The sequence below is a fragment of the Schistocerca gregaria genome, chromosome 7 (assembly GCF_023897955.1).
Source record: "Schistocerca gregaria isolate iqSchGreg1 chromosome 7, iqSchGreg1.2, whole genome shotgun sequence".
NCBI lineage: Eukaryota > Metazoa > Arthropoda > Insecta > Orthoptera > Acrididae > Schistocerca > Schistocerca gregaria.
Genome location: NC_064926.1, coordinates 130,607,655 through 130,621,143, shown reverse-complemented (window position 1 = coordinate 130,621,143; position 13,489 = coordinate 130,607,655). Strand labels below are relative to the sequence as shown.

At 43.9% G+C, this 13,489-nt stretch overlaps 1 protein-coding gene and 1 pseudogene across 1 annotated transcript in view; both read left to right on the top strand.

Moving 5' to 3' along the window:
* The first annotated feature begins 3,368 nt into the window (after positions 1–3,368).
* Positions 3,369–3,486, top strand: LOC126282535 (5S ribosomal RNA; annotated as a pseudogene).
* An 8,954-nt stretch (positions 3,487–12,440) lies between these two features.
* The window catches only part of LOC126282323 (luciferin 4-monooxygenase-like), an 86,580-nt gene continuing 85,531 nt past the window's right edge, over positions 12,441–13,489 (top strand). Inside the window, exon 1 of the mRNA XM_049981980.1 lies at positions 12,441–12,669. Within this exon, the coding sequence (XP_049837937.1) occupies positions 12,441–12,669 (229 nt within the window). The remainder of the gene's footprint in view (positions 12,670–13,489) is intronic.

Genomic DNA, 13,489 nt, shown 5'->3' with positions numbered 1-13,489 from the left:
CACAATAAACCTGAAAGAGTGGTTCGGTGTGGTTCGGCGGATGGGTGAAGTGGACTGCGTCGTTTCTAGGCCTCCGGTTAACATACAAGATATGCTGGTTTGATGGCACTTAATAAGTTTATGAAGAGACTAGAGGGCCTACCATTTGACACATATGCAGTGGAGAACAGAAGCAATTGGTTATCTTTTACAGAGACGACGACTTCCGTCGCAAATATTAGCGTAGTATGAAGGAAGAATTAACTCAACTTGAAATAAATAGCACAATATGTTGAACACTACATTACATTTTGTTACAGGAATAAACTCTAAATGCTTTTGGTGGAGACAACACGTGAAATATGTAACTGGTGTTTTGAGAGTTTCGAAATTGACAGATGTGGGCAGATTAAGAGACTGGCGTACGACAGATAGATTACTTAAAAAAGGCTGTAACATTAATAACGGAACGAACGGAAGCAGATCACGTAGTCTGAATTACACGGCATCTCTTACTTTGTTAAGATAGTAAACAATTGAGATGACTGACAGATAACCTTGGAGCCCATCTGATAAGTAAAGGATGAGTTATCTCCAATTAGTCACACTTCAAGTGGCTAACAACGAAACAGAGTACTGGGTATTCCACTGCTCATTCTGTGGCTGTAAGCTGTTAGTGTTATCGACAAAAAATGACTAATTTCGAAAGTAGCACCAAATGAAAGTAGTGGTTAACAAAAGATACCATATTTACGTAACAACCCCTAAGAGGACGGCTTATTATATATTCTTCCCTGGAACCTTGAATCATGTCTTGTTTGAAACTGCAGATTGTAGTGAACTGCGTAAGGACAGATAACTTGAGCTTAACTTTTGCTGAAATGTGCATACAATATGAAATATAACGAACGAGTTGATATGTCGAGCTAACAATATTGTGGGTATTCAGAAGGACCTCATGTGATATTTTTGCTCTGTAATCTGTAATGGAGGCACAGTGTATTGTGACATCGTTGCTGTCTTAGCGCGTGTAACTAGAGGACTGTCCTCAACACGCGTATTTCTATATTATATTTGTAATATGCTTAAAGAAAAATGAAATTTCTGTTCTACTTGTGAAATAGAACACAGAGCAATCAAAGTTCTTGAAGTCGTCATCAAAGCGATTAAAATGTTGGCGACCAGTGTGGCCGAGCGGTTCTAGGCGCAACAGTCTGGACCGCCACGGTCGCAGGTTAGAATCCTGCCTCGGGCATGGATGTGTGTGATGTTCTTAGGTTAGTTAGGTTTAAGCAGTTCCAAGTTCTAGGGGACGGATGACCTCAGAAGTTTAGTCCTATAGTGTTCAGAGCCATTTGAACTATTTTGATTAAAATGTTGTAGGCCATTAAATTCTTTAGGTGTCAACTTGAGTTACTTCAGCAATCATTGCTCTCAAGGCACTAAGGAAGAGGTAGTTTCCGTTCCTGAGAAAGGCATGCTAACCTTGACCTACCCATACCATACTCGAGGATATTAAGTGGTGACTGAACTAGGTTACATTACAGAGACCATAACGCAAGAAATGTACTGTCCGTACCCGTATTGAATGGTAACAATTTGAGGACTAAATAGTATCACAATAGAATCTTCGAATATTCGAACGTGCATTTTCATTCTTAGGGTTTCAATTTTTATTTGGAAATTGACATTATTATAATAATAAATCAAGCTTCTGAATGTTCGTAATGAGTAAGAGGTGGACATTGTTAAGGCTATCGTTATGGAATGTTGCTTTTGTGAAGATCAAAGATCATCAGCCCTAAGAATGATTTCAGCGCAAGCCTCTTCACCTCTGCATAACTACTGCAACCTACATCCATTTCAGTCTGCTTCCTGTAGTCTCCGTTTCTCTTTATAACTTTTAGGGCTCACACTTCCGTCCAATAGCAGACAGACAATACTGTGATGACTGAAAATGTATCCTGCCGCCAAACTTTGCTTTTAGTGAAATGGCGCCATAATTTTTTTTTTCATCCCAGTTCGAGTCTGCGCCTCTTAACTACGAGTGATTATTCGATCTATCTATCCAATCAACTGGATTATTCTGCAGGACCACATTTTTATCCACTACTGTTCTGAACTGTTAATCGTCAAATCGGTTAGACTGCTTTCAGGAAGAAAATAGTCCCTAATTTTTAAATTTATATTCAATGTTAACAGGTATTTGTTTTCAAGAAATGCTTTTCTTGCCGTTGCCAGTCAGTATTTCAAATTATCTTCGTTTATCGTCAATTATTTTGCTGCCTAAATAGAAAAATTATTCTACTAATTTAGTGTTTCCTAATGTAATTCCCTCAGTTCCTTATATTTCATTCAACTACATTCCATTATATACGTTTTACAGGTATTCATCACGTAACCGCTTTCCAATACACTATACACTTCTAAAGGATTTTTTATTATCTATGGCATCTATATTTTCCACTCTATGGATGCTACCACAGATTTGCGTTCCTTCTCCAACATTTCTTGTTTCGTCGTTTTGCACTTTCGTTCGTAGGGTCACTGACAGGACTTTTGAAAACGATCTACCTATGAAAATAATTCCTTATATGCCATGGATTATAACGTATCACAGCTTATGTCCAATGTTCAGACCCATGAGACAAACTTTAATTGAATATGGCTGCAAAGAGTTTGTAGAAAATTACCTAGGTGCTGAGAAACTTTTTCGCAATGGGCACAGCAAAAGGAAACTGTATTTACATGGACCAGAATAAAAGGTCTCGCCTTGTGCAGTGCTATAGGGAATATGAACCCAGTCTGTTATAACAGCCTACCTTTTTTGCTGAAAAAAGATCATTCATAGAAACACCAAGTATAATGTTCACAGCTACAGATCCTAGATTTGATACTAACTGCAGTGAGGAATCCAGCAAATTCTTCCAATTACACGCTCACATTGGACACCGTAAAATCACAGCAAAGCTGCAAGTGGGCAGCAACTCTATCAGACTGTAAGACAAGACTTAATGCAAACACGCCAGAACCGAAAGGTGCTTTCTCAAACTTGCAACCCAGAATGCCTCGAGGCGGGACACGAGCTGGTTGGTCATCTCCGTGCCTCCTGAACACTTTAAGGACTGACCCAAAGACTGACTTTGCTGTTCATAGTAGATAACTGGTCACAGAATTGTGACTTTGCAGAAGACCTGGCTTAACTAATACACTACATGACTGAATAGTGAAAGTCGCAGATTACATAGTTAAAAATGCTAATTTAAGAGCCAACTTTCACTGTTTGTCAAATTTTTTGTCGCCTGTATCCCTTTTTACCTGTTTCATCTGGTGCATATTTCGAGTGCCACCTTGTGTCAATGAAATTCTATGTCCCATGTGGCATTCAAGGCAACGGCCATGCCGCAGTGGATACACCGGTTCCCGTGAGATCACCGAAGTTAAGCGCTGTCGGACGTGGCCGGTACTTGGATGGGTGACCATCTGGGCCGCCATGCTCTGTTGCCATTTTTCGGGGTGCACTCAGTCTCGTGATGCCACTTGAGGAGCTACTCCACCGAATAGTAGTGGCCCCGGTCAAAGAAAAGCATTGTAGCGTCCGGGAGAGCAGTGTGCTGACCACACGCCCCTTCTATCCACATCCTCAGCTGACGAGGACACGGTGGTCGGATGGTCCCCATGGGCCACTTGTGCCTGATGACGGAGTGCTGCTGTATGTGTTAATCAAGGATGGTTACTGGACCTTCTCTTTTTTGGCTTTGCTGCCGTTTCTATTCCATCTCTCAAAGTTAACCATTCATCTTCTATTATATTCCTCTCTTCTATTCAGTTGGGCTTTGTATAACACTCTGTTTGAAACTCTCGGCAATCTTTCTTTTGACTTATCTGAATCCCATCATCTTAATTTCGTATCTTCCTGCAATTTCTTCGGATTTAATCAAAAGTTAACAGCAAGTAAATTATGGCCAAAATGTATATCCACTTGTGGGAATATTTTGCAGTTTAAAATCAAGTCTGAAAATCTCTATCTTTCTGTTCTGTAATCTATCTAAAACAGTATCGTGAATATAGGTCTCTTCCAAGATGCTTAAGACAAGTGTTAGCAATGACTGAGTTCTGTTCTGAGTAAAATTCTACTAGGTGGCTTCTCTTTCCATTCCTTTGCGCTGGTTCATGTATTCCTGTCATTTGTCCTCCTCTTCCTTTTCCTATTATCGAATTACAGTGCCCCATCCAACTCAATTTTTATCTTCCTTAACGATATGACCACTTTCTTTTGTATCATTATACATCCTTTCACTCTTTTCATCATATGAGGACAACAAGCATAAAAATTAGTGTTATTGTTAGTGGTGTAGGCATTATGTCTATCTCCACTTTGATCCCATCCGTTTTTCTTTTTAAAATCTCTAATCTGCCTAGGCAATTATGAGACGTGACATTCCTCAATACTTCTGCATACTTACTTCTACACACCAACCCCTGCATATTTGTGTTTGATTTCGTGTTGATAAATTGTACCTTCTCTGTTCCTCCAGTAGGCGCACTGCGCTTATACCCACTACATCTAAAATCAACCTACCCATTTGTCTTTTTAAATTCTCTAAACTATCAGTCCCATTAAGAGATCTAGAGATCTGAGATGTACAGCACCAGCTTCAGTTTTATTTAATGACAACATTCTCCTATGTAGTCGCCCCACCAGGATACGGAATGGATACATTTAACCTGTGAAATATTTTAACCAAGATGATGCAGTTAACATTAAGCCACACTGTAAAGCTGTATGGCCTCGGAATATATAATGGCTGTAGTTTCGCCTTAGCTTCTCAATACCAACATAGCAAGGCTAATTGGTTAGTTACAAGGACAGATCAGATCCCTGCTACTAATGAAACAGCCGATGCCCGCATAGTGCTCCTATCTGTACCGTTGAGGCACGAAAGATAACCGACCTTGGCAACGCCATTGGTTCATAAGTGGGAACTATTACAAGAAAATAGAGGAGTAAGATATTAATTTATTCTTGAAATACCCGGATCACTCAGAGTAATAACTTCCGATATTCGGACCTTAATCTTAGTAAATAAATTCTGCAACAGACACTACCTGGATTCGAAATCTTGTAATTTTCCGGAAATGTGCTGTTTGCCCACATTGTCCTCAAGATGTTCTCCAAATATGGCAGGGTTTCGCGCGGCTCCCCCTGTCGGAGGTTCGCGTCCTCCCTCGGGCATGGTGTGTGTGTGTGTGTCCTTAGCGTAAGTTAGTTTAAGTAGTGTGGAAGCCAAGCCACCGATGACCTCAGCAGTTTGGTCCCATAGAAACTTACCACAAATTCCCAAAAAGAAAAATGGCAGGGCAAACTGATAGAACTTTTTCTTGCGAGAAAGTTACAGTCGTAGAAATAATTTCTGTACTTTCAGAGAGTGCCTCGGCAAACTACGTTTTTTCCTATTTTCTTGTACAGAGCTGTCGCTTCTTTGGCATTAAGAACATTGCACGCATGAATCTGATTCGAGGGCCAACTCCACAAACATTTGGAGGAGTACAATGCTGATGAATGAACCACTCTTAATGGCCTTAGGAAAACTCGAGTGTTTGGTTATCTCTTCTACAGAGATAAGGTCTGTAATAGTGAGTAGTTCATTTGTCTATTAAAGCGAGCTTTGGAACAGTGTACTGGCGAAATTAAGTATACCATCCGGCAGAATGAACTTTTCGCCTCTGTATGTCTATATGCCGCTAGTATTTTATTTGTATGTTCATTATGGATCTGATCGTTTTGGCTGATTTCCGTGATTTTGATATGTAGTTCTGTTGTTAACATGGGAATGAAATGAAAAGAAATAGCGAATCCAGTGAGAGCACGTGACCTAATCGTCGCGAAGATCGCCACTCCAGCTATCGACTTTATCTTTCTCATTTGGACAGATGGAACATTGGTGACAGTGCGACATACCATCACATGACGAGAGCCTTCAGATTCCGGGCAACACGTTATTAGCACTGAGCCAATCAGGCCAAAAATGCGATAATGTTAGACTTAATCCCTTTTTAGGACAATGCGTTTTATCCAGCGTTTTTCCAGTAAGTAAATTCCACCATCGACAAGTAATTAAGAACAGGATAGATGTACCAGTAATTACTCTATAATCACAAATTTCCAGTTTTCTAATTCGCTAAGAATTTTCGAAACTGTAAGTTTTACAGTAAGTGAGGAGTTTCTGTCGCTCAGGTGTTTATCAATCAGTGACCACCAAAGATGTGTGTCGTATTCGTCAATTACTGCTGTATAATTTGTAAGAAAACTATTTCTCACAGAAAACACTTGTCATTTTTTTTTCATCGGTTGTAACGGAGACACTAGGGCGTCTAGCGACTTGAGTAGAGCAGGAAAACCGTGTAAGACAAGGTGAAGCTACGAAACCGTGGCAGCACTGCACGCATGACCTAGACACAGACCAACTAGAGGTTTCCAAAGTAGTTCGGTACAGCAACCGATAACCAGAAGTAAGTAAAAGTCGTCGCGAGGGGAGTCATTCGTAGGAAGAGAGAGCAAGCGTAATCCACTCAGGGTCGCTGCAGAGGAGCTGTGATTGCACTTGAGCAAAGGTTGCACGTGCACACAGCAAGTGACGGCTTGGCGAAGACCTACAAGCCGCTTAGCAGAGGCAGTACAATGCTACAGTGCCGTGGGCTAAGAAGATTTCAAATGGTTCAAATGGCTCTGAGCACTATGGGACTCAACTGCTGTGGTCATCAGTCCCCTAGAACTTAGAACTACTTAAACCTAACTAACCTAAGGACATCACACACATCCATGCCCGAGACAGGATTCGAACCTGCGACCGTAGCAGTCGCACGGTTCCGGACTGCGCGCCTAGAACCGCGAGACCACCGCGGCCGGCGCTATGAAGGTTTGTGTGTAATGCGGTCTTCAGACAGAGAGGGATCAAAAACGATTTACCGTATCGCCAGTGCAGAGTCTGCCTCTGCCCTACGCCATACGCTGCCGACGTTCCCTTTCCCTGTAACTCGTAATGCCGTGTACAGCGCCACATTGGGTTGCCGTTTCTGCTTAGAAAACTATAGCTTTCGCTTTTTAACATAGTATTTGTCGTCTTTGCTTTAATCCATCCATAATAAACTCTCTCAATACGAAAGCAATGCGGTGGTAGGCGGTACTTCAGCAAACATTTCCAAAATATCCTAACCAAGTCATGTACTTTGAAACGAAATTTTAAAATTTTGAAAATAAAATGTTTTGATTGATTTCTTATATCTGATTTCGTAATTTTTCGGTAAAATGTAACCCAAGAACTTAAGTCTTAGTTGTGAACGTGACTTTGCACATCAAATGTCAGGTTCAGGCCGTGACGGATGTCTACCGGGTCGCCGAGTCACTCTCTACATTGCGCCGTCATGCAGATGTGGTGTCTGTGTGTGTGAGAGGGGGGGGGGGGGGGGGGCACATACGTTGAGCACACTGCTCTCTAGGCCGTTTGGCAGACTCTCCAGATCGTAGAACAGCTACTAGTCGGTCAAGTAACTCTTCAGTTTGAATCACGCTTGTACGCAACACCAGTCCTCCACCCGGGTCCTCTGCATGGCAGACATCTACGCTGACCACTTTTTTCTCAGTTAGGATTACGCAATAATAAACTTTAGGCATATTTTTGTACTACGCATCATGATGAAAACAACTGTAAATACATTATGTATGTACTTATTACTTAATCATTAATCACATCTCCCTACGTTTTCTTTAAAAAATACAAAAAAGTATTCCGATTATCAGAATATTGTCATTTACACCGAAAAAATATCGAATGAAACAAAAACTACGACGAAGAATCAAACACGGACCAGTGGTTTGCTAATCTAACGTCTCGACCGGTTTTTTAATTCCAAATTACGCTTTTAAACTTACTCCTTTCAACTTGGCAGTGGTTGGCACACTGGGATCGCATTCGGGAGGTCGACGGTTCAACACCCTTCCGGTCATCTTCAGTGATTTCTCTAAATCTCTCCAGCCAATGCCGGGATGGTTCCTTTGAAAAGGCACAACCATTTTCCTTGCCTGTTCTTGCCACAATCCAAGCTTGTGTTTCAATGACCTCAATGTCGATGGGAGGTTAAACCCCATCTTCCTTCCTTCTTTACCTTCCAGTTATTGTCTGCAGCTACTTTTTTTGTTTAAAAAACAATGTAGCCAATAGGGCCAAAAAATGAAATGAACTGTGAAACAACATAGCTGGAAACGGTGCATGACAAGAAAACGACAAGGGCCGGCTAATTCAACCGCTACTTTAACGGCGAAATACCAGGTTGAGCATACCGACAACTAAGATGCGGTGCTATGTCAGGTGAAAACACTTCCAGTGTGCAGTGGCTCTATATTACTGGAAGCCAAGTGTGTCCATATCGTTCCCCGCACCCCATTCTTCCACAGTGTCATGAACATGGTGGTCCAACGATCATGTAGTCATATTTGGCATTGACCTCGGAAAGTAGAAGGACTCTGGACGCAGCAGGATATCAGCCGAAAAGGCTGTTTGAACGGATCGATTTAGGAGCATTAGACAGGCATATCTCTTTTGCAGCGTGTTTGTAATGCGATTGCACCGATTTGTGTCACAAATAAGAAATAAGTGCTCATTGGTGAATAACAGGTTGTGGGCTACTTGATACCACTAGGACGCCATTGTCATTGGTAGTACATGTAGACTAAGTTGATACCACACCTTCTTCCAACAAGTTTGTGGCGAGATCCATTCAAAAGGCGTCGTACAGCCAGTCTCTCCCCCGTACATCACCAAAACTGTGCTAGTGAGATGCTGCCTCTGGATTCTGATCGTACATATATCGTATCCCTCTGTTAGTAGACAATAATATGGGATGTGTTCACTTTTATGAAGCTTTAAATCTGCTCAGGACGCTTCTAATGAGGTGTCTGAATGGGTGTGGAGGAATGCGAGCCCACTGGTCAACAAGAGCCTAAGTGCGAGGAAAGTGATGTTGGACGCTAGGGTCTGGAGAGAAGTCACATCCCACAGGTTTGTCATTAGGTTAAGGTCTAAACTTAGGGCAGGTCAACCCATTTTAAGCAAGGGCACCCATACGATAGTTCGTAGGGGAGGAGGGGGGGCTAAGACCTGGCGGTTGTGGAGTATTTTTAATATTCTAGAAGACTAATAGCAACTGTAAGTAGTCATAAAAATGAAACTTCCTGGCAGATTAAAACTGTGTGCCCGACCGAGACTCGAACTCGGGACCTTTGCCTTTCGCGGGCAAGTGCTCTCCGCGAAAGGCAAAGGTCCCGAGTTCGAGTCTCGGTCGGGCACACAGTTTTAATCTGCCAGGAAGTTTCATATCAGCGCACACTCCGCTGCAGAGTGAAAATCTCATTCTGGAGTCATAAAAATGTTCCACTTCGGAATCTGTTACAAATTCACCAAATGCCGAGTTTTAAATCGGATTCTTGAAGGAAAAGCAGGTGACTACACTGATTTTCTCATTCCCCTGAGCCATACGGGATTAGCCGAGCGGTCAGGGGCGCTGCAGTCATAGACCGTGCGACTGGTCCCGGCGGAGGTTCGAGGACTCCTTCGGCATGGGTGTGCGTGTTTGTCCTTAGGATAATTTAGGTTAATTAGTGTGTAAGCTTACGGACTGATGACCTTAGCAGTTAAGTCCCATAAGACTTCACACACATTTGAACATTTTTTTCCTTTTTCTGAGAGGAAGGAGGGGGGGAGGAGGGGGGTACCGCGGTGTCCCTTTCCTCCATCCCTATTGGGGCCCCCGATTTCAAGACTGTTATGGTCCATAAATTATTGCTTCACAGACGATGCCTTATGACAGGATGAATTTTCACTCTGATAAAATCGTTCGCACCGAACCGTACCTCTACGGAAAATATATAATACTGTAAAATGAGTTCCTGTACCTCCACGTCTAGCGCAATTAGGGGATCAGACCATAATCACAAAAAATACCCCTCCAATTCCTCCGTACTTCACTGTTGACAGTACACTTGACGGCAGGTAACTTCCTACAGACATTCGTCGTACCCAAACACTGCCATGGGATTGACACAGGTTACAGCATGATTCATCACTCCACATAATTTGTTTCCAGTCATCCACTGTCCAGTGGCATCACTCAGGACACCACCTCAGCTGTCGCGTAGCACTGTCTACAGAAATGTGTGGAGCTTCTAACAATACCACCACTTGCAAAGTAGGTTAGAAATCAGATTAATAATGTTGCTCACGCAGCATATGTTCGCTTTATCGGGCAACAACAAAGTTATTGACTGTGGATGGTATCGTCAGAATGGAAATAATGAAGTCACTGCAAAAGAGTCATTAATTTCGGCACTTATCTTGAATGGATTCCCACGTAGATTTCGTCGATGTTGTTGTGGCTCATCTTGTTGATTCTAGGGTGATTCCACTTTGACTGCTAGAAGGTCCAGATCTGTATTTTAGCGATATTTGAAGACCTAACAAATGCGTTTTTCAAGAAATTCTTAATGATCAAACAATCCCAGATTAGAACAATGGTATGGTAAAAATAGTTTTTGACTTGGTGTTCACGATCCACATTTTAATGAAACTTCTTGTAAATTCAGATACCGGTATACTTATATCATATTGTCACATCATCAAGAAAACAGTTTTGTATCAATCTTCATATATTTAATTTCCACTTTAACCAAACACAAGACTTGACTGTTCTTTTAAAAAGCGAAATAACAACTTAACTTCTGCAAAGTGAAACAAAGATTGCTCTGTGCGCATTCGCGCCAAAACGTTTACAAGTAAGACAAAGATTGACAGTCTCACAGAACTCAATACACACAAGAACCATATAACTGTAATATATCGATACATCGGAGTATCTATACATTAATAAAACCAGATGTGAATATTCTCACAAAAATATGTCTGTTACTGCGCAGAAAAGTGTTGTGGTTGGCAGGAGAGCCAACCGTATTGCTAAAGGAGGCCGAAATGCACGCGTTTTAGCTCACGCAGGCTGGCGTGAGGTCTGGAACAAGACAAGGGAATTAGACTTGAGAAAAACGGACGTAGCTGGTGGAATACTTAACTTTAATCCATTAATGACGAACGTCGCTCTTGATATTACATGATTTCACAATATCAATAGTACTAATAATGGCGCCTTGCTCGGTCGTAGCAAATAACGTAGCTGAAGGCTATGCTAAATATCGTCTCGGCAAATGAGAGCGTAATTTGTCAGTGAACTATCCCTTGCAAAGTCGGCTGTACAACTGGGGCGAGTGCTAGGAAGTCTCTCTAGACCTGCCGTGTGGCGGCGCTCGGTCTGCAATCATTGATAGTGTCGACACGCGGGTCCGACGTATAATACCGGACCGCGGCCGATTTAAAGGCTACCACCTAGCAAGTGTGGTGTCTGGCGGTGACACCACAAAAAGTAGTACAATATTACTGGTATCGAGAACTGAGGTTGGAGTGAGGTAATGGTCGTGTAAATAAAGAACCATTACAAGCTGCTCAAACAAAGTACCCCATGAAACTTCCTGGCAGATTAAAACTGTGTGCCGGATCGAGACTCGAACTCGGGACCTTTGCCTTTCGCAGGCAAGTGCTCTACCAACTGAGCTACCCAAGCACGACTCACGCCCCGTCCTCACAGCTTTATTTCCGCCAGTACCTCGTCTCCTACCTTCCCAACTTTACAGAAGTGCTCCTGCAGGACTGCTAGTTCTGCAAGGTTCGCAGGAGAGCTTCTGTAAAGTTTGGAAGGTAGGAGACGAGGTACTGGCGTGAGTCGTGCTTGGGTAGCTCAGTTGGTAGAGCACTTTCCTGCGAAAGGCAAAGGTCCCGAGTTCGAGTCTGGGTCCGGCACACAGTTTTAATCTGCGAGGAAGTTTCATATCAGCGCACACTTCGCTGCAGAGTGAAAATGTCATTCTGGAAAGTACCCCATTCTTTTCAACTACGTATGCACAGCCACTGTGCCAGCTGTACCGCTCGTAGCACCTTCGAATTCACGAGTGATTCCCTCCGCAGACGTCATGTGGTTTTTATAGCCAACCTCCACAATGCTCGACGACCTCCATCCGTCAGAACGTAGGTCCTCTGGGTCCTGCTTTCACGATGACTGTTCCTTCGCTTTTACACCTCACAGTCAAACAACAACACTGGACTTGAGCAGCTGTAGAACCGTTGAGACATCCTTGATGGATTTTTTTAGGTAACATCCAATGACTAGTCCAAATTAGAAGTTAATGGGCTCTACTGACCGACGCCTTCTGTTGTTACGGCTTCTGTTCTGACACAACAGTACTTCCCATCTCCTTTTGTACTGGAGGGTCCACCTCTCGTGCTATCTAGTGGTCAATGCATGGAACTTTTGATAAGGTAGTGTAGGCCATTGCCACCTTTCAGATACCATCTTGGCTCGAAATGTGCCGCCCTGTGCAGGTGTACCCGCAGCGGGGCGGGATGCAGCATACGTACCGGCAGCTGCGGCGTCTGTCGACCACGGTGGCGGCGCGGCTGCGGCAGCTGGGGACACGGCCTGGAGACGTGCTGGCCGTAGCCACCGACGGTGGCCCGCACCACACGCCGCTCTTCATCGGCTCACTCCTCACCGGCGTCATCTTCGCACCCTTCAACCCTACCTTCGATGACGGTGAGCCATTCTTGTTTGCCATGCATCGCACGTTTCGTACAGCTCTGCCGTAACCTCTTTCTCGAACCTACTACCTCCTGACCCGTGGTAAAAATTGCTGTTTCGAAGAGCGCACTGCAGCGCGTGGTGTGGTGCAGTCGCCCTCCATTTTTGGCGGTGGCGCCACCGTGGCAGTCGCAGCTTTGGTGTCTCCCTCTGGCGGGAAGGGGGGGGGGGGGTCGCCTGTTCAGGTGCATTTAAGGGGTGCTATGAGCTCGCCAGTCCAGTTGCCGCGCCTTTACCGTTGTGTCCCACCCTCTCTCCATCTCCACACCCTCCATCTCCTTTCCCAACGCAACATTCACCATCTACCCCTCCTGGATGATGAGCTTTGCCCTGACCTACCCTTCCTACCAACTCTAATTCCATCTTCCTGCCTCCTCCTCAGGGCTCCCTCTCCTCCCCCTCCATCCTCCTGAGCGGCTTCCCCCTCCTGCTCCCCCTCCCTTTCTTGTGCCCCCTTTCAGCGTCTCTGCACTCCCTCCTGCCCTCTTCATCTCCCGCCCCACGTGTCTCCTGCCTCTTCGTGTACCCGCTGACGCCCCTACTCTCTTCATCCCGCCGCTTCCCCTGCTGCTCCTTGCTCTCCCCTCCTTTTCTACCCTCTCTGACCTTTCCCTCGGCGGATCGCACCTGGCAGATTTATTCCTCGTCGTGTGTGCTACACGTGGGTTGTTCTGGAGTGTTTTTAATGCTGTGGCCGACTTTTAACTTGTGAATGTCCATTCAGTATCTTCCCTGTGTTTTAAGAATCGCCAACTGTGTTTTTTTAACTTCCTGG